Source organism: Pongo abelii, chromosome 14 (genome assembly GCF_028885655.2).
Source record: "Pongo abelii isolate AG06213 chromosome 14, NHGRI_mPonAbe1-v2.0_pri, whole genome shotgun sequence".
Lineage (NCBI taxonomy): Eukaryota > Metazoa > Chordata > Mammalia > Primates > Hominidae > Pongo > Pongo abelii.
This window is the reverse complement of record NC_071999.2, coordinates 41154256-41180057: the sequence shown is the minus strand read 5'-3', so window position 1 is coordinate 41180057 and position 25802 is coordinate 41154256. Positions and strand designations below refer to the sequence as shown.

The 25802-nt window shown below is 38.6% G+C and overlaps 2 protein-coding genes across 2 annotated transcripts in view; both read left to right on the top strand.

Moving 5' to 3' along the window:
- CCDC169 (coiled-coil domain containing 169) overlaps nucleotides 1-16035 on the top strand; it is a 97232-nt gene extending 81197 nt beyond the window's left edge. The window contains exon 8 of the mRNA XM_054528918.2: nucleotides 15821-16035. Within this exon, the coding sequence (XP_054384893.2) occupies nucleotides 15821-15830 (10 nt within the window). The 3' untranslated portion in view covers nucleotides 15831-16035. The remainder of the gene's footprint in view (nucleotides 1-15820) is intronic.
- The window catches only part of SOHLH2 (spermatogenesis and oogenesis specific basic helix-loop-helix 2), a 33894-nt gene continuing 23912 nt past the window's right edge, over nucleotides 15821-25802 (top strand). Inside the window, exons 1-3 of the mRNA XM_009248569.4 lie at nucleotides 15821-16035; nucleotides 24038-24099; nucleotides 24179-24283. Of these exons, the coding sequence (XP_009246844.2) occupies nucleotides 15971-16035; nucleotides 24038-24099; nucleotides 24179-24283 (232 nt within the window). The 5' untranslated portion in view covers nucleotides 15821-15970. The remainder of the gene's footprint in view (nucleotides 16036-24037; nucleotides 24100-24178; nucleotides 24284-25802) is intronic.

The following is a 25802-nucleotide window of genomic DNA, read 5'->3' as shown; positions in this document are numbered from 1 at the left end:
ATCCTACCTCTTAATACTATTACCTGGGGGCTAGATTTCAAATATGAATTTTGGGGGGACATCAATATTAAATCTTTAGCAGATGGAATTAGTACTACTTTGAAAATTTTCCGTTCTCTTCTCAGACTAACCACAAAACAAAAGTGTGAGTCAGCCCGTTGTGTGGGAGAAACCCAAGCAAGCACAAGTATAACATTCAGGGGTAAGCAGGTGTGCTAAACCTCAGACAACGCAGCTGTCAGAACTGTGCTTTCAGGTTAGGAGGACTGAGGGAGAGGCAGAAAGAAGGCATGCACGCAGCAGAAGTGGAAGCCTCTTTGATGCAGGGATAATGGGACAGGAAATGTTTTTCAGGCAGAGCTCAGAATCAAAGAATAAGTGAATTAGCAGCTGGCAGGGATCAGAAGCTATATTCAGGGCAGTTCCCAAACCAATAAACTGTGCTCACAGTATTGTGATGGCAAGTGCTATTCTTTAAGGCAGCTGGGGCTCCTCTAGCTTCAGATGACTTATCCTATCAATACTACAATTCCAAAGAAAGAAGTTACTCTATCTGCTTGTGCAAATCTTATACTGGGGACTCTTGGGGGGACCTCAGGACACTACTAGGGAATAGAAACTAATCTAGTCACTTGATTTGAAGCTAAGTCTAGAAAGCCAGAATGGGATAAGGTAATGTGGCCCTAATGCCACACTGAGGAATGGGACTTAATTGTAATAAGCAGAGAAACCCTTGTACATTTTTAAATAGGGAAAGGACAGGATTAAAACTGACCTTTCCTTTTCCCCATGCAACCACCAACACAATTTACACCAGTTCCGGCTTTGAAATACTGAGTTTGCCATTTTGGTGTGTGTAATATTTTTTCCTTTTCTCCAAACCTCATCTTTTCCTTTCCACTACACAAGATTCAAGTATGTGAAAGGTGCCAAAGACATGAAATGGCTTACACTCTATGTTATAATTTGGAGGGGTTATATTAATAGTAGGGTTTCTCAACCTCAGCACGAATGTCATTTTGGGCCACATAATTCTCTGTTGTAGAGCACTGTCCTGGGCATTGTAGGATGTTTAGCAGCATCCCTGAACTGTACTAGCTAGAAACTAGTGCACTACCAGTGATGACAATGAAAAATGTCTTCAGACATTGCCAAATGTCCCTTGGAGGGCAAAATCTTCCCTGGGAAGAGACATTGTTTTAGAGTAGATGTCTGTTCGTTTACAAAGAAAGTTTTTTGTTTGTTTGTTTTGTGAGACAGGGTCTCCCTCTGTTCCCCAACCTGGAGAGCAGTGGTGCAATCACAGATCATTGCAGCCTCAAACTCCCAAGCTCAAGCAGTCCTCGCACCACAGCTTCTGGAGTAGCTGGGACCACAGGTGTGTGCCACCACGCCAGGCTAATTTTTTTTAGTTTTTGTAGAGACGGGGGTGTCCTTCTGTCTCTCAGGAACTAGTGACCTCAAGTGATCTCAGCTCGGCCTCCCAAAGTGCTGGAATTATGGACATGAGCCACCACTACACCTGACTTTTTTTTTTTTTTTTTTTTTTAAAGGAGATTGGAAACAAAAATATCTAAGTTAATTCTTAGGAAGCTTGGATTCATATTCTAGATACAGGAGAAGTTTATTATCTTTTTTTTTCTTCCTTCAACACAGTAGTGATGACTTCCTTTCACATAATCTTAGGGGCATTTTTTTACTTAAAAGCAATGAGTCCGTTTCCCTTTCAACATTGTCTTTGTCTATTAGAATTAGACTTGCTAGTCTAGACCTCTGGAGCAATGGAATTCTGGTGCTTGCGCATTCAGGACGAAATGCTCAAAGCTGCCTCAATTCACACCCTACACCAATGCCTGGGCAGGACTTCACCTTTGTCTTATATTGGTGAGCAAACCACTTCCCGTACAGACGTTGATCTGGATACTGTCAGTTCCTGATTAATTGGAAAAGCAATAGAAGTGAAATTTATTACACTCTATTAAGACATGTACACTTCCAAAAGTAATGCAGAATGATCCCATCAGAAGTTTATCTGCTCCTTTTCTTCCCATCAGAATTGTAGAATACCACAGCTGTATTTTTGCATGCCCCCGGGATCTAAATCGGACCCCCAGGACACAGCACCAGCTGCTCAGGAACCAGGAGACTTGCTCAGGGACCGCCTGCAGAGATGGTTGCCCGTAGAGCTCCTCTGTGTTATATGCTCTAGTGAGATCCAGAGTCTGCAGTCATCCACAATAACCACCACACTTACAGCACTGGAAAAATCATGGCACAGTAGTCAAGACACATCCGAGGAAGAATCCTCCGCGGGTCCTGACGCCCAATAGGTCTCAGTAAAATGTTCAGTAAAGGTTGAGTAGAGGGGTTTACATAGCAGCAGTCACGAGAAAATTTTATCGCCTCATTGTTTCCGTTGAGAAAATAGGGACAGTATTTGTTAAATCACAGCACAAAAATGAAGTGGTTCTAATATTTTTAATTTTTTTTTTTTTTTTTTTGAGACGTAATCTCGCTCTGTCGCCCAGGCTGGAGTGCAGTGGACGATCTTGGCTCACTGCAACCTCCGCCGTCCGGGTTCAAGCGATTCTTGTGCCTCAGCCTCCCAGATAGCTGGGATTACAGGTGCCCATCACCACGCCTGGCTAATTTTTGTATTTTTAGTAGAGACGGGTTTTCACCATGTTGGCTTGGCTGGTCTCGAACTACTGAGCTCAAGTGATCCACCCGCCTCGGCCTCCCAAGGTGCTAGGATTAACAGGCGTGAGCCACCGCGCCCAGCCTAACATTTTAAATTTCTTAGTGGTTTGGAAAGAAAGCACCGTAAAAGTACTCGCCTTCCCTATCCTCTGTTTATGTTTGTTTAGAAAAGAGCAAAACAAACCCAAGTGTTTGCTAATTCCTAACATTTAAACTGGAAAGACTGCCCGTAAGAAAAGACTTCTTAAAATTTTTAGACCATCTTGAGGTGACGCCTTGCCTCCCGCCTCCCCAGGCGGCGCGGTGGGAGTGACTACGCGGGGCTTAGTGTCGTGAGAGCTGCCCTGGGAAGGGGACTTGGAGTGCGCAGTCAGCTAATGACGCGGTCTCCTAAGTACCCCCAGGACAGCTTGAGTAGCCCCCGCGGGCAGGCCCCCGACCCGGGTTCCGCGTTGACCCCTCAGAGCGGCCTGCTGCTCCCCCACGCGCCAGAACCGGCGACAGGGCCACTTTAAGGGCGCCCGGGGCGTGCTCGCCCTCAGCTGCGGCCAGGAGCCATTAGTGCAGGGGGCGGGCCCGGGACGCAGCGGCTGTGGAGCTCCTCCTGCTGGGAGGCTGCCCCAGGACCCAGCACGTGCACAGCGGCCATGGCTTCCTCAATTATCTGCCAGGAGCACTGCCAGATCTCGGGCCAGGTAAGAGGCTGTGGAAGGGGAGGCAGCTGCGTTTATAACCTCGCGGGCGGGCTCTAGGTCGGTGGTCCCCTCGGCCCTCAAAGCCCGGCCCGGGGAGCTCTCATTCTCGGGGAACTGCGAGGAGCGGATAGCAGGAAGGGCCCCTTCCAGGGCGCGAGTCCACTCTCCCCCGGCGCCCCGAGCTGGGGAAGCGCGGACCCGGCTTCCGAGGGTGCCCCCGGGTGCCACCAGGCCCTTGGGGCCCGAGGTTGGGGGACGGGGCTGATTTATCTCAGGAGAGGAGGCCAGGGAAGAAAGAGAACTGAATCGTGTTGTAAAGAAAACCCAGTAACTGATGAAATGTTCAGTGAAACTTATCTGGAATCCAAAAATTGCAGATTGCATCACATCAATTACTCAATAAATGTGAATTCTCCAACTGAAAAAAAAAAAAACATCTTAGCCCTTGATGTTTCCCCAACTTATTTTTCGAGCAGAAGGCCACTTGTAAAGTTAGCTACCTAGAAACACAATTTAGTAGGCACTCTGGGGCTGGTGGCTGGACAAAAATGTGAACGATGATTTTTATTTTTAATATAAGAAAGTTTGTTTAGGCGCGTTGTTTTCCTGCATTCCCGTCTCTGCACAGCTGGGCATGCTTATTTTCAGTTTGGGCACTGGCGTGGCATCCCAAAGTGTCCTTCGTGGAGCTTCCACCCAAACAGGCAAGTTTGTGTGGAACCAAAGCCGTGGTGGGAAGGGGACCTGCTCTGCACACATTTGCCACCTCCATGGAAATCAAAAAGCCCACTGGCCTCTCTTGAAAGCACCTTATTTTTCAGCCCCTTTAGCAAAGCACAAAATCGCTTTTGTAACTGTTTTCGATAAAAGTGAAAGGTGATGATTACCCCACTAGGAGGAAAGTGTAGGCGAAACCTCCCCACTCCAGAAAGCCAGGCCAGCTGGGGAGGGGGGCTTTCATCTTTTCCGCATCTTGATAAATAGGAGAGCAATCTTTTGTGCTGAGTGTAGTCTTATTACCTCTTAGAATGCTCTGCAAACTTAATTTCATCTCTTCTTAAGAGCAAGCTTTCTGAAATGAAATTAGGATCACTTTGAAGTGGACCCGTTTAACAGGTTTTCTTAATTTTTCAAGATGGAGGAACCTATTTAAACTCTAAGGAAAAATAGTATTTTATGGTGCAAGATTAGGCAAAGCTGCACAAAACGAATTCTGAATGAAATATCTGATTATCTAGTAGAACATAAATAATTGTGGTTTCCTCCCCTTAAGAGAGTGTGAAGCCCCAACTGACCCCTTTGTGTGCCTTTGTGAGAAAAGCCGCTTGCTCAGTTTCTCCAGATAGAGCTGTTTAAATCCCTTGACTCCTGAGGAAACTGAAGGCCCGCAATTGCCCCATGAGAGCCTCAGCCCTGCAGCTGCTGCTGATTGTGGGCTGCTCTGCTCCTGGTGATAAGAGTGACATAAATAACAACTCACTAAAATGTAGGAGTGATTTGCTTTAAGCACTTCAGCACCTGCTGTTACTAATTAAGGGTTTAGCCTGCCACAGATTGCAAATGGAAATCCAGTGTTTTAAAAATTGTAGAGACTAGAGTGCCCTGCATGTTACTGTGATCACAGAAATGAAACAGTGGATGAAGTGTCTTGGTGACAATGATGTCGTGTTATTAAAACCACCCACACTTAAAGGGTATGTACCAAGGTGTTAATAGGGCTTACCCTGAGTGGTGGAATTACACTTTATTTTCTTTTTTGAATTTTTTAGTATTTCCCAGTGAATACATGTTACTTTTGTTTACAAAGGTGTAGTAAGCAATTCAAACAGAAAAAGATATTTCATCAAACGAAGCCTAGCATTGGTTCAAATTACTGCTTGCAGGTGAAAATCTTAGATGTACTAAAAGGCAGTTTTCCAAGCAGAATATACTAGAAACATTTATTCCTTTTTCTTTTTGTCAATAGATCTTTTTTATCGCCTGTGTTCATATTTCATTGTCAACAAGATATTTTAAACTAAATAAATATTCAGATTTATGTTGATTATAAACTATTCTGTTAATTTGAGTTATGGAACTGGAATAGTGGACTTGAGCAGTGTTCTGATTTGTCCATTAACATTCCAAGTGTGCTATGGCACTGATTTTGTAAGGCAGGGAAAGAAGCATTTGGCAAGAGAGCAAATCAGTTCTTTCCAGAGCTGCTTTATGTCATACCCGCTCTGTGCCGTGGTGCAAGACACTATGCAAAAACTTCAGACTCCTGCACAGAACGGTGGGTTAGTGGTGCTTGTTTCTCCTCATCCCTTTCCAGATCATCTTCCTACCTACCCTCAGATTTCTCCCGACTTCCCACTATGCATGTTCTGCCCTTCATAACTCTTTCTTGACTTTTTTTTTCCCCAAAAGGCCGAGAGATTCTGGAGACACTGGAACTGGGCCTCTAAGGGGAGGATAGTGCAGTCAGAATGCCATGTGCTAGCTAGGGAAAGGCTCAAGCTAGGCAGTTGATTTCTGTTATTTTAAAGCTTATGCTCTGCAGGAAGCCCTGTTTCCTGAGCACTGTGATTCAAACAGTGCACATCCCAGCATGGACACATTTTCCTCTCTCCCCTGGCCCCTCCCTTGCTAGGTTGATTTGACGTTTTCTGTGTTCTTTGTGCTCAGGTTCGGTATTACTTGCAAAAACATGGCAATAACTACCACCTGCAGGGCACTATACAAACACTTCTCATAACAATCTTGCAACGTAAGTATTTTGATCCTTCAGACGAGGATCACTTAAGTGTCTTATTCAAAGCCACTGGTAAATAGTTGAACAAAGTGACAAGACTCTGGTCTGTCTGCCTCAGATGGCTTTGCTCCCTTCCCACTGCATCAAGCCGTTGAAAAAGGATAACACCCTTAGTAGAACTGGTCATACTCTATTCTTCCTGTATTCCAAGGATTGAATGCCGTGCTTTCTTATCAGCAGAGAAAAGGGCTATTAGAATGTAAGCCCCATGAGGGCAAGGACCTTGTCTTGTCTTGTTTGTTCACCTTGTGCTCCTAGCACCCAGCCCTGTGTCTGCCCTATAGTAAGGGCTCAATAAATATCTATGGAGAGAATAAACATCAAGCATATTTAACCAGATACATAAAGTGGCAGGATATTTTAAAAGAAAAAATAAACCTTACTAATAGAAAGTTTTACAAACTATATCCCAGGACACCCTAGTTTATATGTGTTATTTTAGTGTAATTATTAATGGCATCTCCTTTCATTCTCAAAAGTGCCTCAGTTTGGAAGATCAATTATATGGTCATACACCCCGATTGTACTAGATAGGTTATTTTTGGGCATTCATATTTGCTTCAATTAATCAGGTTAATTAAAAAACAAAACTATAATTGCTCCTGTTGTGATCACTTGTTAATGACTGTTTCATTGTTTGGCTTCGGGTTCACAAAGAATATATTTGCATAGAAGAAATCACATGCTGTAGTGGAGATTCGCAAACAATCTGCGCTCACAGGCATCACAAAGGCTTAGAGTCCCATGCTGCTCCTAATGTGCTGCTGGAAATGAGGAGTGTTTATAAAATGAAAAGGAAACACACTAGTAGGGCCCCAACGCTCTCTACTGTAGAAATTACGTATTTCAAAGCTCATTTAAAAGTGTTGTGCTGTGTTCTTGGAATATAGAGTATTGAGGGAAGTAGAAGGAAATAAGGTTGGTGAAATAGGTTGGTAGCAGGCTATGAAACACCATGCTAAGGAGTTTAAATTGGTATCCTGTTTAGAGTAGGGTACTGCAGGTGAAGGAGATTGGCTTATGATGATTGAGCACACAGGTCAACCTCCCCATCTACCCCAAACTCCAGAGCAGATGTTTTGAAAATGTGATGATTCCTTCAAGTAAATATCATGGAAAAATAAGGCAGGTATTCCAAATTAAAAGATCAAGGAGATATAATAACCAAATGCAATGCATTGTTCTTAATGGGATCTTGGTTTGAACAGAGCAACTTCTCTCTGAATGTTAAAAAAAAATCCACAGTAAAATGTGACATTTAGAAAGCAGATGGGGTCCAATTGCACCTAAAACAAAAGTAGAAAATCCACAGCTTAAAAGACACAAAGAGAAGAAATGCAGTGATAAAACAATTTTAGTGGTAGTCCAGGCTCAATGTTGACAGAAACAAAGATGAAAGTAGCCCAAAGGGTGCTCACCTGGTTTGAATTAGCTGGGTACAGAACTCCCAGGCCGGGTTGGCCCCCTGGATTTACCCTGTCTCTCCCAGCTGACTCCTACTAAAGCAGGAGCAATGGTGCCTTTAACTTAAGGATAAAACTCAGGAACTATTCTTTAAAGAAAATGAACTATACATGAGATGAGGACTCCTGGTATGAGTAATTTCCAGACCTCTGTAACTGAAAGAGGAAAGGAAAGGCAGTTCTTCCCAGGAGGAAAATAAACTAACATACTTGGTCTTCAGAGTAGAACCCACCTTGATTTTGACAATTAGCTGGTACCAGCCTCTTTGCTCTCCAGCCTTTGCTTTTTCACTCATCCTGCTCACGCTCACCAAACCCATAGTCAATTGTCCCATTAAAGGAGGCCTCCACTGAGAAACACCACCCCAGCTGCAGGAGAAACTGCCTGTTCACATCCACTTAGTTCTTGATTCATATTTATGTTTGGAAACAAAGGATTGACAGACATTAACAGAACTAGACAAATGCACAGATTGAACAACTAAAGAGACAGATTTTTAAGGTGCTATAGTCTGAATGTTTTTGCCCTCTACCGAATTCATATGTTGAAATCTTAACTGCTAAGGCAATGGCGTTAACAGGTGGGGTCTTTGGGAGGTGATTAGGTCATAAGAGAGGAGCCCTCGTGAATGGGATTAGTGCCTTATAAAAGAGGCCCAAGAAAGATCCCTTGCTTCTCCACCATGTGAGAACACAGATAAATTGCCATCTATGCATGAGAAATTGTGCCATCACCAGACATTTAATCTGCCTGTGCTGTGATCTTGGACTTCCCAACCTCTGAGCTGAGAAATTCTGTTGTTTATAAGCCACCCAGTTTATAGTCTTTTGTTATGGCAGCTTGAATAAACTAGGACATAAAGGAATAGAAAAAAAAAAACTTACAAAATTTGAATTTGTATCTGTAGAGAGAATATCACATCCTAAAAATAGCAGGTTATGAAAAATTACCAAAAAATCTTAGAAATTAGTAATTCACATTAAATGGATTGAAATTATATAAAAAAATACTTAGAAGGACTGAAGACTAAGCTGGTGATCTGGAAAATGAGGAAATCTCTGAGAGAGAAGTCAAGGCATGTAGGATCAATTTAAGACATCCAGCATCTCATAGAAGATTTACAAGGAGAGACAAAGACAACAGAAAGAAGGAAATAAAGAAATAAGAGAAGGAAATTTTCAGAGCTACTGGGTGCCAAGTAGGATGAATAAGGTATATACTTAAACACAGCCTAGAAACTATCAGAATGCAGAGGAAAAAGGAGAAAAGCATCCAAAGGAACAAAGCAGCTTATTCTTTTCATTAGCAACTTGGATTCCAGAAGGAAAATTCAGAGACAAAATGATTTTGACCTTATAAGTATTTGCTGGGTAAAACTTGCACTGAATTGTGAGAGCACAATGAAGATGTTTTCAGACTTGGTAGGACTCTGATGCTATCAGACAGTCTTTAAATAATTTTCTGAGCCTGTACTGCAGTTCAATAAAGTGAATCCAAGAAAGAAGAAGCAAATATGAGATACAAGAAACTGTAAGAATCAGAGAAACAAAAAATTAAGTGTAAATGTTAATAAAAATGTAAATATTTAATAATGATTGGAACTAAAATTCCAGATAGTCATAGCTTGAGAAGTATATGGGGTGGAGGGAGACATATTAAGGATGCTGCCTTGTTTGGAGAGAGGCTGTAGATTTAGATTAACTGTACATCTTAATTGAAAATGGCTATGTATACTTACTAATAATTAAGTATTTCTGAAATTTTGGTGGCCAAAGTGGAGTAATTTGAGTAACAAAATAAATGATAGTATTGGATTGTAACCCTAAGAATAAAATAAATATGTCCTTACTGATTTAAATAAACAATTGACTAAATAAGTAAATGAGGGAGAAGGAACATATCCTCCTTACATAAGATTTCCAAATCATAAATGTAGATGGAAGGAAGTAGAAAATCACCAATGGAATGTCATAGTAATAATTGCTACAGGCAAGATCCACAAATGAAGGGCAGGAACAGAGGGTATAACTTTCAGGAGAAATAGGATATTTGCAAAGCCTCAAACCATCTCCACTAACATATTTATTAATTACTGTGATGGTTTTAATGTACTTCCACAATTGTTTGATATTCCTCCCTCCAGGAGGTGGTACTTTAGTCCCTTTCCATTGAGTGTGGCCAGACTTAGTGACTGCCTTCTGAAAACAAGAATGTGGAAAGGATAAACAAGTGACTTAACAGTGGAGAAACCTTGCAGACACCATCTTAACCAAGCGACCAAGATGAACCTCCCTGGAAATCTCTCATTGATATGACACCATAAGAAGGGGGCGCTCATGTCCACGGCATTCTACCCAAAATCTATAGTCCCAGTCTAATTATGAGAAAATGTCAGACAAATCCAAGTAGTGGGACATTCTACAAAATACCTGACCAGCACTCCTCAAAAGCCAGTAAAAACTGAGAAACCATTGCATATTAGAAGAAACTAGGAGACACGAGGACTAAGTACAACCTATTATCCAGATGGGATCCTGGGACAGAAAAAGGCTATCAGTGGAAAAATTGGTGAAATTCAAATAAAGTCTGTAGTTTAGCTAATACTACTATGCTAATATTAATTTCTTAGGGTTTTCTTTCTCATGGTTAAAAAGCCCCTCACAATTTCTTAGTTTTGATAAACATACTATGATTGTAAGATGTTAATATTTGGGGAAGCTGAGTCAGGTGTTTATGAGAACTCACCATACCCTCTCTGCAACTCTCCTGTAAGTCAAATTAATTCCAAATAAAAAGATAATTAAGCACTTAAAGTACAAAAATTAGGTATTTCACTCCCAAAGCATTATAGGAGCAACAAGATGGAAAAATGAAAATTTGATCAGCCTAAGAGTAGCTATGGGGGAAAAAAAAAAAAATACAGTAAATAGGAAGCCTGAAATAATAAATGAAAAGGAATAAGGTGATTTCACATTAAATTGTAAATGTTCACAATTAATTGATATTAGCTAATTCATTACATTAATGAAGTTAATGTCCACTAGTTAATGTCAGTAATGTAAGTACTTAAATTCATACATTAAAAATTGAAAGATCAGATTGTAAAAACTGTAAATTCAATTAAAAGCTATTTACAAAAGTCACAGAAAAGATAATAAAGAAAAATTTAAAATAAGGGGGTATGAAGAACTAAGCTGTATATCAGAAAAATAAAATTTGAGGTGAAAAGCATTAAAGGGCAAGGAGGTATATTTTATATAGTAGTATTTGCTATATAGAATCATCTGTATATATACACTAATAACATACTGTATAAACATAGATCACATATATTGTTAAATATTATAGTTATATATAATATCATTATCATGAACCTTTATGTACTTAACCCATAATTATAAATATAACCTATGATTAGAGAAATTGATGGATTGACAAAACCATAATTAAGGAGATTTTGATACTCTTCTTTCATAAACTGAAAGATCAAGTAGACCTAATATAAGCAAAGAAAGAATTAACAATTTTGTTCTAAAAGATATATAGAACTTTATGCACAACAGAAAATAGGCATTGTTTTCAAGTACCCATGGATGATTAACAAAAACTGTGTATTAGGCTATAAAGAAAATGTCAACAAATTTTAAAAAGTAGATATCATGCAGGACACATTCATTGTTGACAGTGCACTGAAATAAGAAATGAGCAACTAACAAATAGTCAAAAAAAAAAAAAACCAAACATACTATTGCCTTGAAAATTAAAAACACCTTTATATAGGTGTTTAATGAAAGTCTTAGATTAAAATGGAACTATCAACTGAAATTATAAACTAATTAGCAGTGAATGAACATGAACTCACTACGTATAAAAATTTGTGGGGTACAACAAAATGCCACTAGGAGGAAAATTTAGATCCTCTACTTTGCTGCCCAATAGAACTTTCCACAATGATGAAAATGTTGTGTAATTATACCATCTGATAATCCACACTCACCACATAAGGATGTTGAGAATGTGAAATATGGCTAGTGCAACTGAACTGAATTTCAAACTTTAATTAATTTTAATTAACATAAGTTTAAATAGCCGCATGTGGCTACTGTATTGGACCACACAGTTCTATATTCTCAATAAAGCATTACCAGAAAAAGAAAAAAATTAAACATTTATAGTTAAGCAAAATGAACTCAACACCAGTAATAGGTATTATATATATATTTTAAAATTAAAACATTAACATAAAAACTCCATATGAAATGGATTTGTAAAATGTATATGAACAAAATTCATTTAAGAGAAGGTGGGAAACTTCAATTTACCATTAATCAATAAGGAACTATAAAATGAAATGTAAGATCTAGCTCTATAAATGTCTTCAGAACCAGATTTTCTAGACATGTTTTACCTAAACTTAAGATGCAGATAATTTGTGTTTTATAAACTATTCAAGACCATAGAACAATATTTTATTCTTCAAGGCTGGCATAACCCTGATACCTAAACAAGATAAGGCAATACAATAAAACAAAATTATATCAAGATTCACTTATGAACATAGATGCAAAAATCTAAAGGTGAAGGAATTGAATTCATTACACATTATGAATAGGTTTATCCCAGCAATACCGTGATGGCTTGACATTAGGAAATCTATTAATATAATTCACTGCCTAACAGATCAAAGAATAAAAAAAAAAATGTTATACTGAAAAAGCATTTAATAAATATCAACACCCTTTTCTGATATAAAATTCTTAGCTTCCAAATAGAAACTTTTTTAACTGATAAAGGATATTGATCAGAAATCTTCAGTAAGTATCATATTTAGTAGTAAAATCATTTGAAATGTTCCCACTAAAGTCAGGAACAAGACAGGAGCACCTACTATCACTCCCGTTATTCACCCTTGTTTTGGATGTTCTAGCCAATGCTTTAAAGTCAAATAAAAGGCATACGTTCTGGAAACAGAGAAAAAAGTGTAATTTTTTAAAGGCAGTAAGATTGCCTACGTAGGAAATTGAGAATAATCAAAGAAAATGTATTGGAACTGAACAGAGAGTACTATAAAGTGCATTACTTGAAGCAAGTTCCTTATACAGAAATCAATAGCGCTTCTATATGTCAGCTGTAATCAATCAGAAAATGTAGTGAGTAAGAAGAGATCCCCTTCACAGTGACCTCCAAATGTTGAAATATCTGGGAATACGTAGGACATATCTGGGAATACATACTAGGACACATACAAAATCGATATGAAAGTCCATAAAACTGAAGAACATAATAGAAGACCCAACTTCTCTAAGATGCATACTTCCTAAATATGGAGATTTAATACAGCAACAATATTTTCTAATTAACCGTTAAAATAGAGGCCACCATAATTAAAACTTTAACAAGGTTCCTTGACAAACTGATGCCAATTTCTGTTGGAAGAGAAATTGTTGGAAAATATATAATAACTGAATTGAAAAATAATGAGGGAAACATGCTCTATCAAATATCAAAACAGACTATGAAGAGCTAGTAATTAAGCAGTGTGGTATTAACCAGGAGTATGCAAATAGATCAGTGGATCAGAATGAAGTCCAGAAACACACTCACACACACACACACCCCCCCCCCACACACACACCCCCACACACACCCCTACCTGGCATTGTGAAAACTTCGCTCATGAAAACACTGAGAGAAGGTTAGTCTGTTCAGTAATCCTGTTGGGTCAATTAGTTCTGCATTTAAAAAAGAAAACTGAAAGCAGATACCTACCTCATATTAATCACCAAATAAACTCCAGCTGGGATAAAAAGCTAAATGCAAAAATAAACCCTTAAAAGTATTAGAATACTCTACCAAAGCATATTTTAACATAAATGGAGATGGCCTCTAAAGCAAGATAAAATTCACCAAAGCCATAAAGGAAACAGTAGATTTGTTACTAAATATTAAATATGTATTAGTGACAAGAGACCTTAGAATTAGAATTAAAGGGCTGGGCACGGTGGCTCACACCTGTAATCCCAGCACTTTGGGAGGCCAAAGTGGGCGGATCACCCAAGGTCAGGAGTTCGAGACTAGCCTGGCCAACATGGTGAAACCTCATCTCTACTAAAAATACAAAAATTAGCCAGGCGTGGTGGCGAGCGCCTGTAATCCCAGCTACTCAGGAGGCTGAAGCAGGAGAATCTCTTGAACCCAGGAGGCAGAGGTTACAGTGAACCAAGATAGCACCACTGCACTCCAGCCTGGATGACAGAGTGAGACTCTTTCTCAAAAAAACAAAAACAAACAAACAAAACAAAAAACAAAAAAAACAATTAAAGGCAGAGTGACAGACTGGAAAAAAAAGTAGTTGACTAATATCCAGACTGTATAAACTCCCACAAAGCAGTAAGAAAAATACAAACCACAAATAGGAAGGTGAGCAAAGGGAGTAAATGGGCATGCATAATAAATATGTGATAATAAAATGCAAATTGCCACTAAAATGAAAAGACACTCCATTCATTCAAAAAATGCCAATAAAAAGGATAAGATTTTTTACTCACAATACAAACATTTTTTAAAGGTTAAGAATAATCAGTTTTATGAAGGGTTTGGGGAAATAAGTACTCATATATACTGCTTATGGGGATATAAATTTTTGTATCCTTTGGAGTATGCAAAACAAGTAAAAGTTTACTTTCTGATTTTCTAGTTTCAATTCTAGGATATATGCTTATTTGCACAAAGACGTATTTATAAATGTATTCATCATGGCACCATAATAACATCAAAACCCAACACTGGGAGAATGTCTCAATCAATTATCATCATGGAAAATAAGGAAGACTGGATCAAGATGACAGATGAGCACATTCACCCCTGATCCCAACAAATAATAGAAAACATATTTTTATGAGAATAAATCTATAACCGCCTGGAAAATGAGAATGTTCCCAGTGAATCAGAATTTTTGAGGAATTGTTGAACTATATTGTTAAATGAAAAAAGCAACTCACTTCCAAAAATACTAACAGCCCATTTATGAAAAGCTATGTATGTGTGTATTCTACTTATATGTTTGACACAAAAATTGTCTGGAAGGATAGACACCAAACCCTTGACAGCAGTTCCTTCCAGAGAAGAGATTGAATTAGGATATGAGAGATGGTAAAGGAAGATTGACTTTTTTATAAGAAGAAGGAAGAAAATTAGGTGAGCAGGTAGAAGTGCCAAAGCTTTGCTCGCTTTACTCTTGCCTAGTTTCTTGCACCTCACCTGTTTTTTCTTGCAACCCTCAGGAAACCAGGCTGAAAAGAGAAGGAAGCCCCACGGGGCCACTTACACCAGCATCCTGCCCTGTGGAGTTGCTTCTTTGCCAAGCTGCCTTTCTCTTTGTACAAGTATTTCCAGCCCCTTCACTCACTCTTTTAGCTTCAACTCTAATCACCTCCCAAATCTGTTTTCTCATACAGATGTCTGTGGCCTGGCATTTCCAATTGTCTTCTATTTCCATTAATTTAAGCATCCCCATTCTTTGGCATTTTCAGTGAGTTGAGTTCATTAGCTGTAGAGAATAAAACATACAGAAATAAAACGTGAAGTTGGGAATGCTCTTTTTCCTAATTGAATATACTTGAAAATATCTCCAAATGCAAATAGCCTTTTTGGTTCCTAATATTGAGGTTTGAATAGCACATATATTCCATTGAAAGGACTTTACTTCAGTGTTTCTTATGATTTAGGAATTTAAATCTTTCTCTGTTCCCTGGAATGTGTGTTTCACCAAAATAAATCACGTGGGAGAGTCACGACTTTGATCCTTTCAGCAATAAACAGATTTTCCAGCAGGAAAGACTTTTGGGAAACTGAGTCATAAGAACTCTATCATTTAATAGGATGAGAGAGAAATTTGCAGAAAAACTGAAGTAGAATACCATTGGTAGGCAAAATGTTTAAAAACAGGATGACCTTCAGATCTAATCACTAGTCTAGGTACTGAAGATGTGAAATTAATAGTTCCTGTCCTTGAGCTGCTTATAGTTGACCATCTAGCCAGTCAGACTAGATATGGAGTCAATTGTTGTGTTATTTGTGAGCTTTATTTATCTTATCCTCTCATACATGACATTTTCCCTATGCCTAGGTAATAATTATGTGACGCCTCTGCTTCCTTCTCTTTCAGGCAAAAATAGACATCTTATTAGTTGGAGATGTCACTGTGGGCTACCTGGCTGATACTGTACAGAAACTATTTGCAAACATAGCAGAAGTCACCATCACCATCAGTGACACGAAGGAGGCAGCAGCACTTTTGGATGATTGCACATTCAACATGGTTTTCTTGAAGATGCCTTCTTCACTAAGTGCCGAGGAGCTGGAAGACATCAAGTTAATTAGGTAAACTTCAAAAGCCTTGATGCTGTATCTTTAGAATCATTTTTTTAAAAATCCATTTTTTTAAAACTCCTAAAAAGATGATATATTTCTATTTTACTTTTCAAATTGAGGGGCTAGGAAGTGGCTCATGCCTGTAATCCTGGCAGTTTGAGAGGCCGATGTAGGATGATTGCTTTAACCCGGGAGTTCAAGACCTGCCTGGGCAACATAGTGAGACCTCTGTCTCTACAAAAAAATTTTTAAAAATTAGCCGGGCATGGTGGTATGCACCTATAGTTCCAGTTACTCGGAGGACTGAGGTGGGAGGATTGTTCAGGAGTTTAAGGGTGCAATGAATTATGATCATGTCACTGCACTCTAACCTGGACAACAGAGTGAGATGCTATTTCTAAAAAAAAAAAATGAGTGATATTTTCATGGGGAGAGTCTATGTACATGTTGTTTTTATTTCCAGTTTGTGGTATTTTATTATAAGGAATTATTTTAGCTTGAAAATAGGTACAGATTAGACTGTAAGAATCAATTTGTCATAGAAATTTATTTAGTATGCAATGCTTACATTATTCCCACACATGCTCCTTTTTAATAACTATCATTAAAATGGTGCATCTTTCCAGAGTTCATTAACTGTAGTGGCAGACACTAAAGGAAGTGAGCACTCTTAGCTCTCTGTTCTGTTAGCTGGGGACTGAGGTGTCTCCTGGAGCCATGGGGCCTTCTGGATTCACTGGGTCCAGAAACCACCACCTCCAGTGTTCTTGTTTCGTCTTGCAGTTCCACATAATTTCTGCTTCTTTTCTTTTCTTTTTTTTTTTTTTTTTCTTTGAGAGGAGTCTCACTCTGTTGCCCAGGCTGGAGTGCAGTGGCGCCATCTTGGCTCACTGCAACCTGCTCCTCCTGGGTTCAAGTGATTCTCCTGCCTCAGCCTCCTGAGTAACTGGGATGACAGGCACGTGCCACCACGCCTGGCTAATTTTTGTATTGTTAGTAGAGATGGGGTTTTACCATATTGGTCAGGCTGTTCTCAAACTCCTGACCTCGTGATCTGCCCACCTAGGCCTCCCAAAGTGCTGGGATTACAGGGGTGAGCCACCACGCCTAGCCAAGTTCTGCTTCTTTTTAACCCACTCCAGCTCTAGAAAATTGGAGTCCAGTGGTGGGAGAGTTAGATTCTTCCCTGCCACTTAGGATGTATTTAGATAGAGTTAGATCAGAACAAATTTGTTCTCCTTCCATGAAATACTTAATAGATAAAGTGGAATTGTCAGTTGTATTGGAACATATGAGAGCTTGTCAGCATTACAAGACAGGCCTCTTTTTTGGCTAAAAAATTCAGAGACAATATTTTGATCCCTGAATAAACGGGCAAGCAAATTATGTTAAGGGAAAAGAAAGGTTGAAATGAGAAGCCCAAGCCATCAAGTTACTTATTAAACAGAGAGACAGACAGACAGATACTACTCTTGGGGTTTCTTAGAGCAACTGGTCTGCATTTCTTTTGGCTTTCTACAAGGTATATGAACTCTAGACACACCAGGCAAACTATCTACCTCAAAGTGAATTCCACTTCTAAAACCTGTTGTAAACTATCCTACTTCTGAGAATATGCTTATTTTATTACAAACCTTAAAAAAAGAGAGTTCCCTTGGCTGGGGACTCATCATAATACCTCATTTATATCATATTTTAAAATTTTTTACAGCAGCTACATGAGGCAGGTGGAGCAGGATTTTATTGTCCTTACTTGACAGATGAGAAAACTGAGGCTGAAGTGACTTGCCTAAGACCACATGGCTCATTTTTACAAAACTCAGACAAGTTTTACAAAACTAGATTAGAACTCTACTCTTCCCTTCATTTTCTTTCTAGAAGTCTGTAATTAATTGACTTTTGTATTGAAACCACCTCTTTTTCACCTGTGAGGTTCAGTATGTGCCAGAGTGGCTGTACATCAAACACAGATACGGTTTTGAAAGAGCCCCAGACAATTCAATATGGCTGGTCTCTCTCCTCATTCCAAGATTAGGACCCTAGCTATGCCTCTGAATGGAGTAAAGCTTTGCATTTGCTCACTATCAGAGCCGCCTTTTGAACAAGATAAGAATGAAGTTCTGTTTAAGAACCAGCTTTATGTTTAGCTGCAGATATTAAAACCTAGAAGGTTAGAGGAGAAAATTTCTTGTCTGATACTCACCTCAGCAGCTTTTATTGCCCTGAGTAACATAGCTTAAGATTTCTTAGCAGAGAAAAGAAAATAGATGAAGGTACTAAGTGTATAGCTGTGCAAATGATAGTTCTGTTATTTTGCCTTGAAAGAAATCATTTATTTGAAAGAAAACAAATAATTTGTGGTATACACGTGGACTTGTATTCCTTGTTTGTCTCCTGTTGCACTGTTCCCAACACCCAGTGAAGGTCTTGACTACCAGCAGCTGTTATCTGCCTTGCTGTAGCTCCAGTGAATGCGTGTATGGATGGGTGGGAGAAGCGCCGTCCTAGGCAGGCAATGCCTCCTCGCTTTTTTGCTCCTCTCTGCAAAGGGACAGAGTTGTTTGGTTGTGTGTGTGTGTGTAAGTGTGTGTAAGCTTTGCTTTCATGGTGCTGTCCTCAGAGGCTATGAATGTCTCTGAAGTTCCCTTTCCTGCCCTCAGAATTGTTATGAGTTTATGAATTGTTTAAACCCCTGTAGAGGATGTTTCTAGTTTTCAACCTATAGTTTTTCTTATGGTAATGAGTCCTGTACGTGTACTGCCCCATTTGTAAGGAGTTTAAACCTTCATCTATCCTAAAGCACTACATCTTTTGAGTTTGGGCTAATATTTAATGACTAAACCAAAATGAAAAGCCTGGCTCTACTTTTCTTCTGCTATATTTTAAATTTTTCTCTTTAGATCTTTGCTGTTGTCTTGTAATATATCGAAAGCTATGTAGGTCTAGGAAAATGTGCAACTACGTACCTTACTCTTGTTTCTCTGGGTGCTTTATGTCTCCTGTCAATGAATGAGGAATTGATGATAGAATGGAAGTGGCCATATATATGTTCAGTATTAGAGCACATGATCACAAATCTATATATCTGTAAGACATATAGATTTTTATTGAAAATAAGAATGAAGTTTAGCCTGTTAGCTTTAATATTAGATTTATTTTAGAATAAAATGAAAGCAGCTTCCTTAAAATATTCTTAAATTTAATCTTACAAAACTATGTTTTAAGCTTGGTGCTAATCATTCACTGACTTTAATCATTCATAAAATATCAGTACTTTACAGACTTTCTCAAGAATTATGGCACATCTCACTTATAGGTTAACGTTCCTGATAGTACTGCCCAATTTGTTTTCATCTCAAGAATGTATTGAAAGAGTGTATTTTTATTAAGCAGATGAACTCAGGCACTACCTAGTGGTAACATATTTTAAGATAATCTTCAGATTCGTATGCTTAGCTCCAGAATTCCAGGGATATTTCACTCTTGGCTTAGATAAGTTCTCAAAATTGAGCCATACTCAAAGGGCAGATACTTGGTAATTTAGACACATCCTGATACTTATCTTCCAAAGACAGGTACAGCAGTTTAAATATGTTTTAAACTCATCAGTATATGGGGAGTTGTGGTTTTCTTCTCCATGAAATGGTTCTGCAGTTAAAATTCTGTGATTCTCACGAGCTCAGAGCAGTTTAGCAACAGAAAAGGAATGCAGGATGTGGCTCCATCTGCTCCATCAACAAATCAAGTTTGAATCTGGTTTCATTTCTTCCCCGTGTAGCTTTAATTGTCTGACCAGCTAACTGATCACTAAGAAAACCCAATCTTGTGAGCCACCAAGATCTAACAAGTTTTCCTTTTATGTCTCCAAGACATCCTTGACTTGACAATGTAACTCATTAAATCTTACTGGGTAGTTTACATGACCTACTCCTCTGAATATTCCACAATAAACACAGTAACAGCAAAACATCTAAGTAGCTTTACTAAAACCTTTTTCCTACGAATTGGTGGAGGAAGTGAGTAGGAACTGAGGACAACTGTAGGTCTTTATCACTTCTAGCACCACGTCACATGGTAAATGTTGCAGCAGGAACTCTGTGGGAGAGTCGAGTGGGAACAGGGCACACCACTCTTCACTATTAGCCAGAATAAACTATCAGAGCTTAATTAAATAATTAACAAAGAACATTATTTGTTACAAGTCCCATGTAGGTCATACCAAGTTGGTTTGGCTGCATTTAGCCCACGGACAGAATAATGGGTAACTGTACTCAAGAAAACCACAACCCAAAGATGATACTGGCTTTTGTCCCTGGAAATCCTTATGGCTCTAAGAGAAGTAAAGGTAGAAATTTCCGCAGGCTTCATAGGGACTTATAACACCTCTTTGGCCCTCTTAGATGGTAGATTTCAGAGTCCGGGGCTTTCCTGAGACCCTTTGATCAGCAGATTGTACAACTCAGCTCAAAACACTTGTATATGATCTTTGTTTTTTCAGCTACCAGAGACAGATCCGGGGATGGGGGCAAGACAGCGGGTGGGTATGCTACAGGTTGAGCTGATGCTGGCTCCAGTTCTAGAGGGCACTGCAGGCAGGCATAGGAATGGAACCAAGAATATCAGTATCCAATCTCAAAAGTGAGGTGTAGCCTCAGGAAACATCATGACATTTAAACAGCGTAATCATGAAACATGAGGGAAAATGAATTGTCCCCAAATAAATTGCAAAACACAAGAGACATTAATTGAGAAGGTCTCAGAGCCTACAATTTGATTTTGGTATATAGAAGAGGAAGTAGTATCAGTTGGTACGGATAAAAGTGATTTTTATTTTGGTTTGTTTTTGCATTGCTTGGTTTTGTTTCAAGGAATATTCATTCACAAAAAAGAGAACATTTTCTGGTTGATCCTAGAAACTAGAAACTCTTTTAGCTTATTGATTTGTAGGGAATGTGAATGAACAGCTGAGCTTAAGACCAGAGTATTGGATTCTGGGAACTTTTATCGATTGCAGGAGTTCCCTATACAACAAGGGGAGTGTGTGTTTGGTAATTGATTCTGTGCTAATAACAAAAGTGCAAGAATCCCACCTTTGTCTGATGTAAAGCTTGAAATTTGAAAGTCATCAGGGCATATAAATCCATATATCCATATCTTACATATTTTTGTGTCAGTAAAATTAATTTTCAAATTTCTGAAAAGTCGGGTTTTCAAAAACGGACATAGGAAGATTTCCAAAAGCAAACAATCTGTTTTTAAAAAATCATTTAACTGTATTTAACTTAAGATAATTTACTTTTTTGAATCCACTATGCAGTATTTTTTATTTCAACATTTAAACTACCCGATAATTTTCTTTCAGTCCCATCTGCTCAGTCCATTATTCCCCTTCACCTCTCTTTCCTCATTCTGTTGTCCATACCTCTGTTATAATCCACACGTTCTCATCACTTAAAAATATGTATACGAGGCTAGGCACGGTGGCTCTTGCCTGTAATCTCAGCACTTTGGGAGGCTGAAGCGGGAAGATTGCCTGAGGCCAGGCGTTTGAGACCAGCCTGGGCAACATAGTGAGAACCCATCTCTACTAAAAATACAGAAAAATAGCCGAGTGTAATGGCACACACCTGTAGTCCTGGGAGGCTGAGGTACAGGATCGCTTGAGCTTGGGAGGGTGAGGCTGTAGTGAGCCTTGACCATGCCACTGCACTCCCGCCTGAGTGACAAAGCAAGACCCTGTCTCAAAAAAAAAATCTATCTGTCTATCTGTCTGTCTGTCTGTCTGTCTTTCTAAAATGTATATATTTATTTTCATATATATATGAAATGCTGACATCCTGGCAGGCATCATTCTGATCCCCCTATTCCCTCTGTGTCACCACACCACCTACACCAGTGTAGGAAGTGCCTTTCTTACCTCCACATTTGGTTGGCCAGGCAAACTCTATCCTCCCTCCTGCATATGCCTATTTTGATGATAATATTCTGAGTTTCTCGTTTCCTCATAGAAACCATATATTCTCTCCTTTCTTCTCTCTCAGCCTAAACTCCCCAGAATTCATAGCACAGAATCAAGTCTGAATGGACGTCAATGTGGTGTCACATTTTCTTAATAATCCTGCTAGTCTGAAGTAATTAATTTAGTAAATACTCTGAAATATTTAACTTTACCAAAGGTTCACAGGTATGCCCGCTTTCCTTACCATCAGCTCTTGCCTGGATCACTGCCCTAGGGTCTTTCCAGTTCACCTGTGTCACCCCTATCAGTGCATCCCATCATAGGCAGAGTGGTCTTTCCAAAATGCAAATGTAATTGTGTTGGTTGCTCCTGAGCTTCATAGCTTTCCGTTGCCCATTTTTCTTCAATACCAAACCTTTCCTGTGGCCTAACAGGCCTTCTGTGAGCAGAGCCCAGCCCTCCCTCACTCTTTGGTCTCCACTTATGCTTTTCTTCCTCAGATGCCCTGTGCCAGAGCTCTCCTGGACATCTCGTACCTTCTCAAACTCACCTGTTCTCAACCACCCCAGGGCTTCTGCATATGCTGTGCCTTTTGCCCAGAATGTTCTGTGCTGCACATCTGCTTTCTGCCCTCCCCCTCTCCCCAGCCTTTTCTGTGTCTAGCCAGCACCGAGAGTTGTCTGCCTGGAAGCCCTCCCCAAGGCTTCTGAGGCAGGTTGGTGCCCAGGCATGGACTCCTCTTGGCCCCTTTGGTTTTCCTTACTGGCATTGGACACATTTTCAGCCATAAAATTATCTGTAATGATTTGTTTAATGTCTTTTCGCCCCAAGACCGCCAGCTGTGTGAGAGCAGGAACCTTGTCTGTCTGTTTACTATGATATCCCCCAGAGCCTAGCACAGAGCTGGCACATAAGAGGTTCTCAATATATATGACTCAGATATATAAATTATATTAATATATAATGTAATTTGAAATATAGAATGTGTACTTCCAAATGCATATGTAAGATAAACTAAAAATGTTATACAGTGGGGGTGCTCCCAGTTCTCATTTTGATGAATAAATAATAACCATATATAACCACATGCTAATAAATGCTAATAAATGATGTTTTAAAGTATTTGAGAATAGTTTGCTTTTCTTAGGTAGTTTTAAACTGTTCTCTTTAAAGTCTCTTTCACAGTCACATTCTCCCTGAAAATCATTTCATTTTGGCTAATGCCAAGGCTCAGTATCCATCCAGTTATCGAATTCCAGACTTAGTGTACTGAGTTTAGTGAACTATAATGCCACTTTAAGAAAAAAGTTTTCTTTGAAAAATTTCAAGAAATAAAAGGGGAGAGAGTATAATAATACACCCATAATGTAGCCTCAGCAGTTACCCACATCTGGCTCATCATGTTTCTCCCTACCTTCCCACCCCTGCCCACCAGTGGATTATTTTAAGACAAATCTAAAAATACTGTTTTATTTTGTCCATAAATACTTTAATTGGTACCTCTCTAAGGTGAGGACTCAGAGAATAACCACAAAACCCATATTATACCTGAAAATTAGTAATCACTTCTTAGTATTGTCAAATATCCCATTAGCATTCAAATTTCCCTGCTTATCTTATGATTTTTTTTAAACTGAGTTTATACAAATCAGGATTCAACTTTCCTTTTTCTTGTCTTTTTCTTTAATTATATATATATTTAAAAGGAGTCATTTGTCTTACAGAATTCCCCCCATTCTAGGTTCTGCTTATTTCATTCCTGTGATGTTCTTTAAAATGTTTCTTTCTTTCCACAAATTTCTTGTAAACTGATGATCTGATCAAAAATTTGGATAAGGTTTAGGCTTTTTTGTTTTTAAGAAAAAGTGATTGATCTCTTTCCTCACTGATTTGAGATGCTACTTTTACTAAATTTCCATATTAATGATATTATTTTAAATTCTAAAGAAATGAAGAAAATCACTGTAGTTAGTTCCTAATAGCTAAACTCCTGAATCTCAATTTTTTGAATAATGATTTTGCTTTATTTTAACATTTTCTTTCCTCTCTCAGATTTGGCAAAAAGAAAAATACACATTCACTGTTTGTTTTTATAATCCCTGAAAATTTTAAAGGTATGTACCTGCTAAATATAGTATTTGTTTTTTCTCTAAATAGAACTATAAGGTCAATATTTAATATAAAGATTCTTAGGTTGTATTTCAGGGCATGGAACTGATATTGCTTTAACTGAACCACTGACAATGGAAAAGATGAGTAACGTGGTAAAATACTGGAAAACATGTCCCTCAAACACTGGTGAGTAAAAAATTTCCAAAGGTTTGAAAATTTGAATGAAAATCTTTGAAAACTATGCTCATATTTTCTGACAAAAACAAGCATAAATAAAATAAAGGGAGAAATATATATTCTTTACCTGGAAAGAAAAAAACTACATCTTCAGAGGTTTAGAATGTGTTGCCCAAGGGCAAATACAGTGCTGGGTAGGCACAGGGTTTTGGGTTGGGGGTTGGTAGCAGCATTGTGTTACTATTTTTTTTTCTTTTTTGGTAGCCTAGCTACCATAATTTCATACTCATTAAAATGGAATTAACTGTGCTGTGTCATTGTGTGATTATCTAAAAGCCAGGGGCACTAACCTACAATTGTATTGTACTTTCTACTTTGCAAAACACTTGCATATAAATTATTTTATTTCTTAAAGTTAATAGGGTGGTTGCCCTTTCTGTTTTAGATTTTAGATACAGAGGATTAATGTCAATGCTTCAATTAGACCTCACATTTCTAAACTCTTTGCCTATTATATTATGCATATCACCAGTATCTAAACACTTAAACTAATTAAATTAGCTTTCATTTGGCTTGTGAAAGGACAGACTCCAATTACGGAAATTAAATTCTACTGGAATCATTATTGGTCAGTGACTATTTTTGGTCTTTCTAGGCCTGGGACACTAAATAAGAAATCTTTTAAAATGAAGATGATGTTAAATTGGGACTGTTGTTGGTCAAGGGGTACAAGGTTTTGGTTATATAAGATGAACAAATTCTGGGGGTCTAATATACCACAGTGTGACTATAGTTAACAATACTGTATTGTTTACTTGAAATTTGCTAAGAGGGTAGATCTTACGTGTTTTCATCACCAGAAAAGGTAACGATGTGATGTGATGGATATGTCAATTAACTTGATTGTGGTGATTATTTCACAATATATACGTATATTATCAACTCAAGTTGTGCACCTTAAATATGTACAATTTCGAATTGTCAATTATACTTTAATAAAGCTGGGAAAATTAAGGTGATTTTTTCTTAAAATGTACCTGAAAGACACTTTCTGGATTATCCTGATAATGATTATATGAGATTTACTGTGACAGTCCTTTTTTAATGTTCTTTTTAAATATTCAGATGAGTGAGTCTGTTTGTGACATTCCAGTGGCTCCCAGCCCTTGTGGTTCTTCCTGGAAATGGCTAACTTTGGTGACCAAGGGCTTTTGCAACCTCTTCTTATTTGGTTCTCAGTGAAATAGAGCAGCTGCTCGTCACCTGCCCACGCCCTTCTGTTGGTCATGACCATGTCTGTTTCCAGTTGTCTCATCTTTGCTCTGAGGACGAGCAGCTGCTAAAAAGGAAAAATTTTTTTTCAGATGCTATATTTTGACAGTGCAGCTGCTTATTGAAGACTCATGCATGTTTTTTTGTCTCCTGACATTTACCTATAAATAGGAACTTGATAAATAAACTCAGTTGAATGTGTTTTAAGCACACCTGTCGCTAAGTGACTAGAATCTGGCTTAAAGGTATCCCGGGG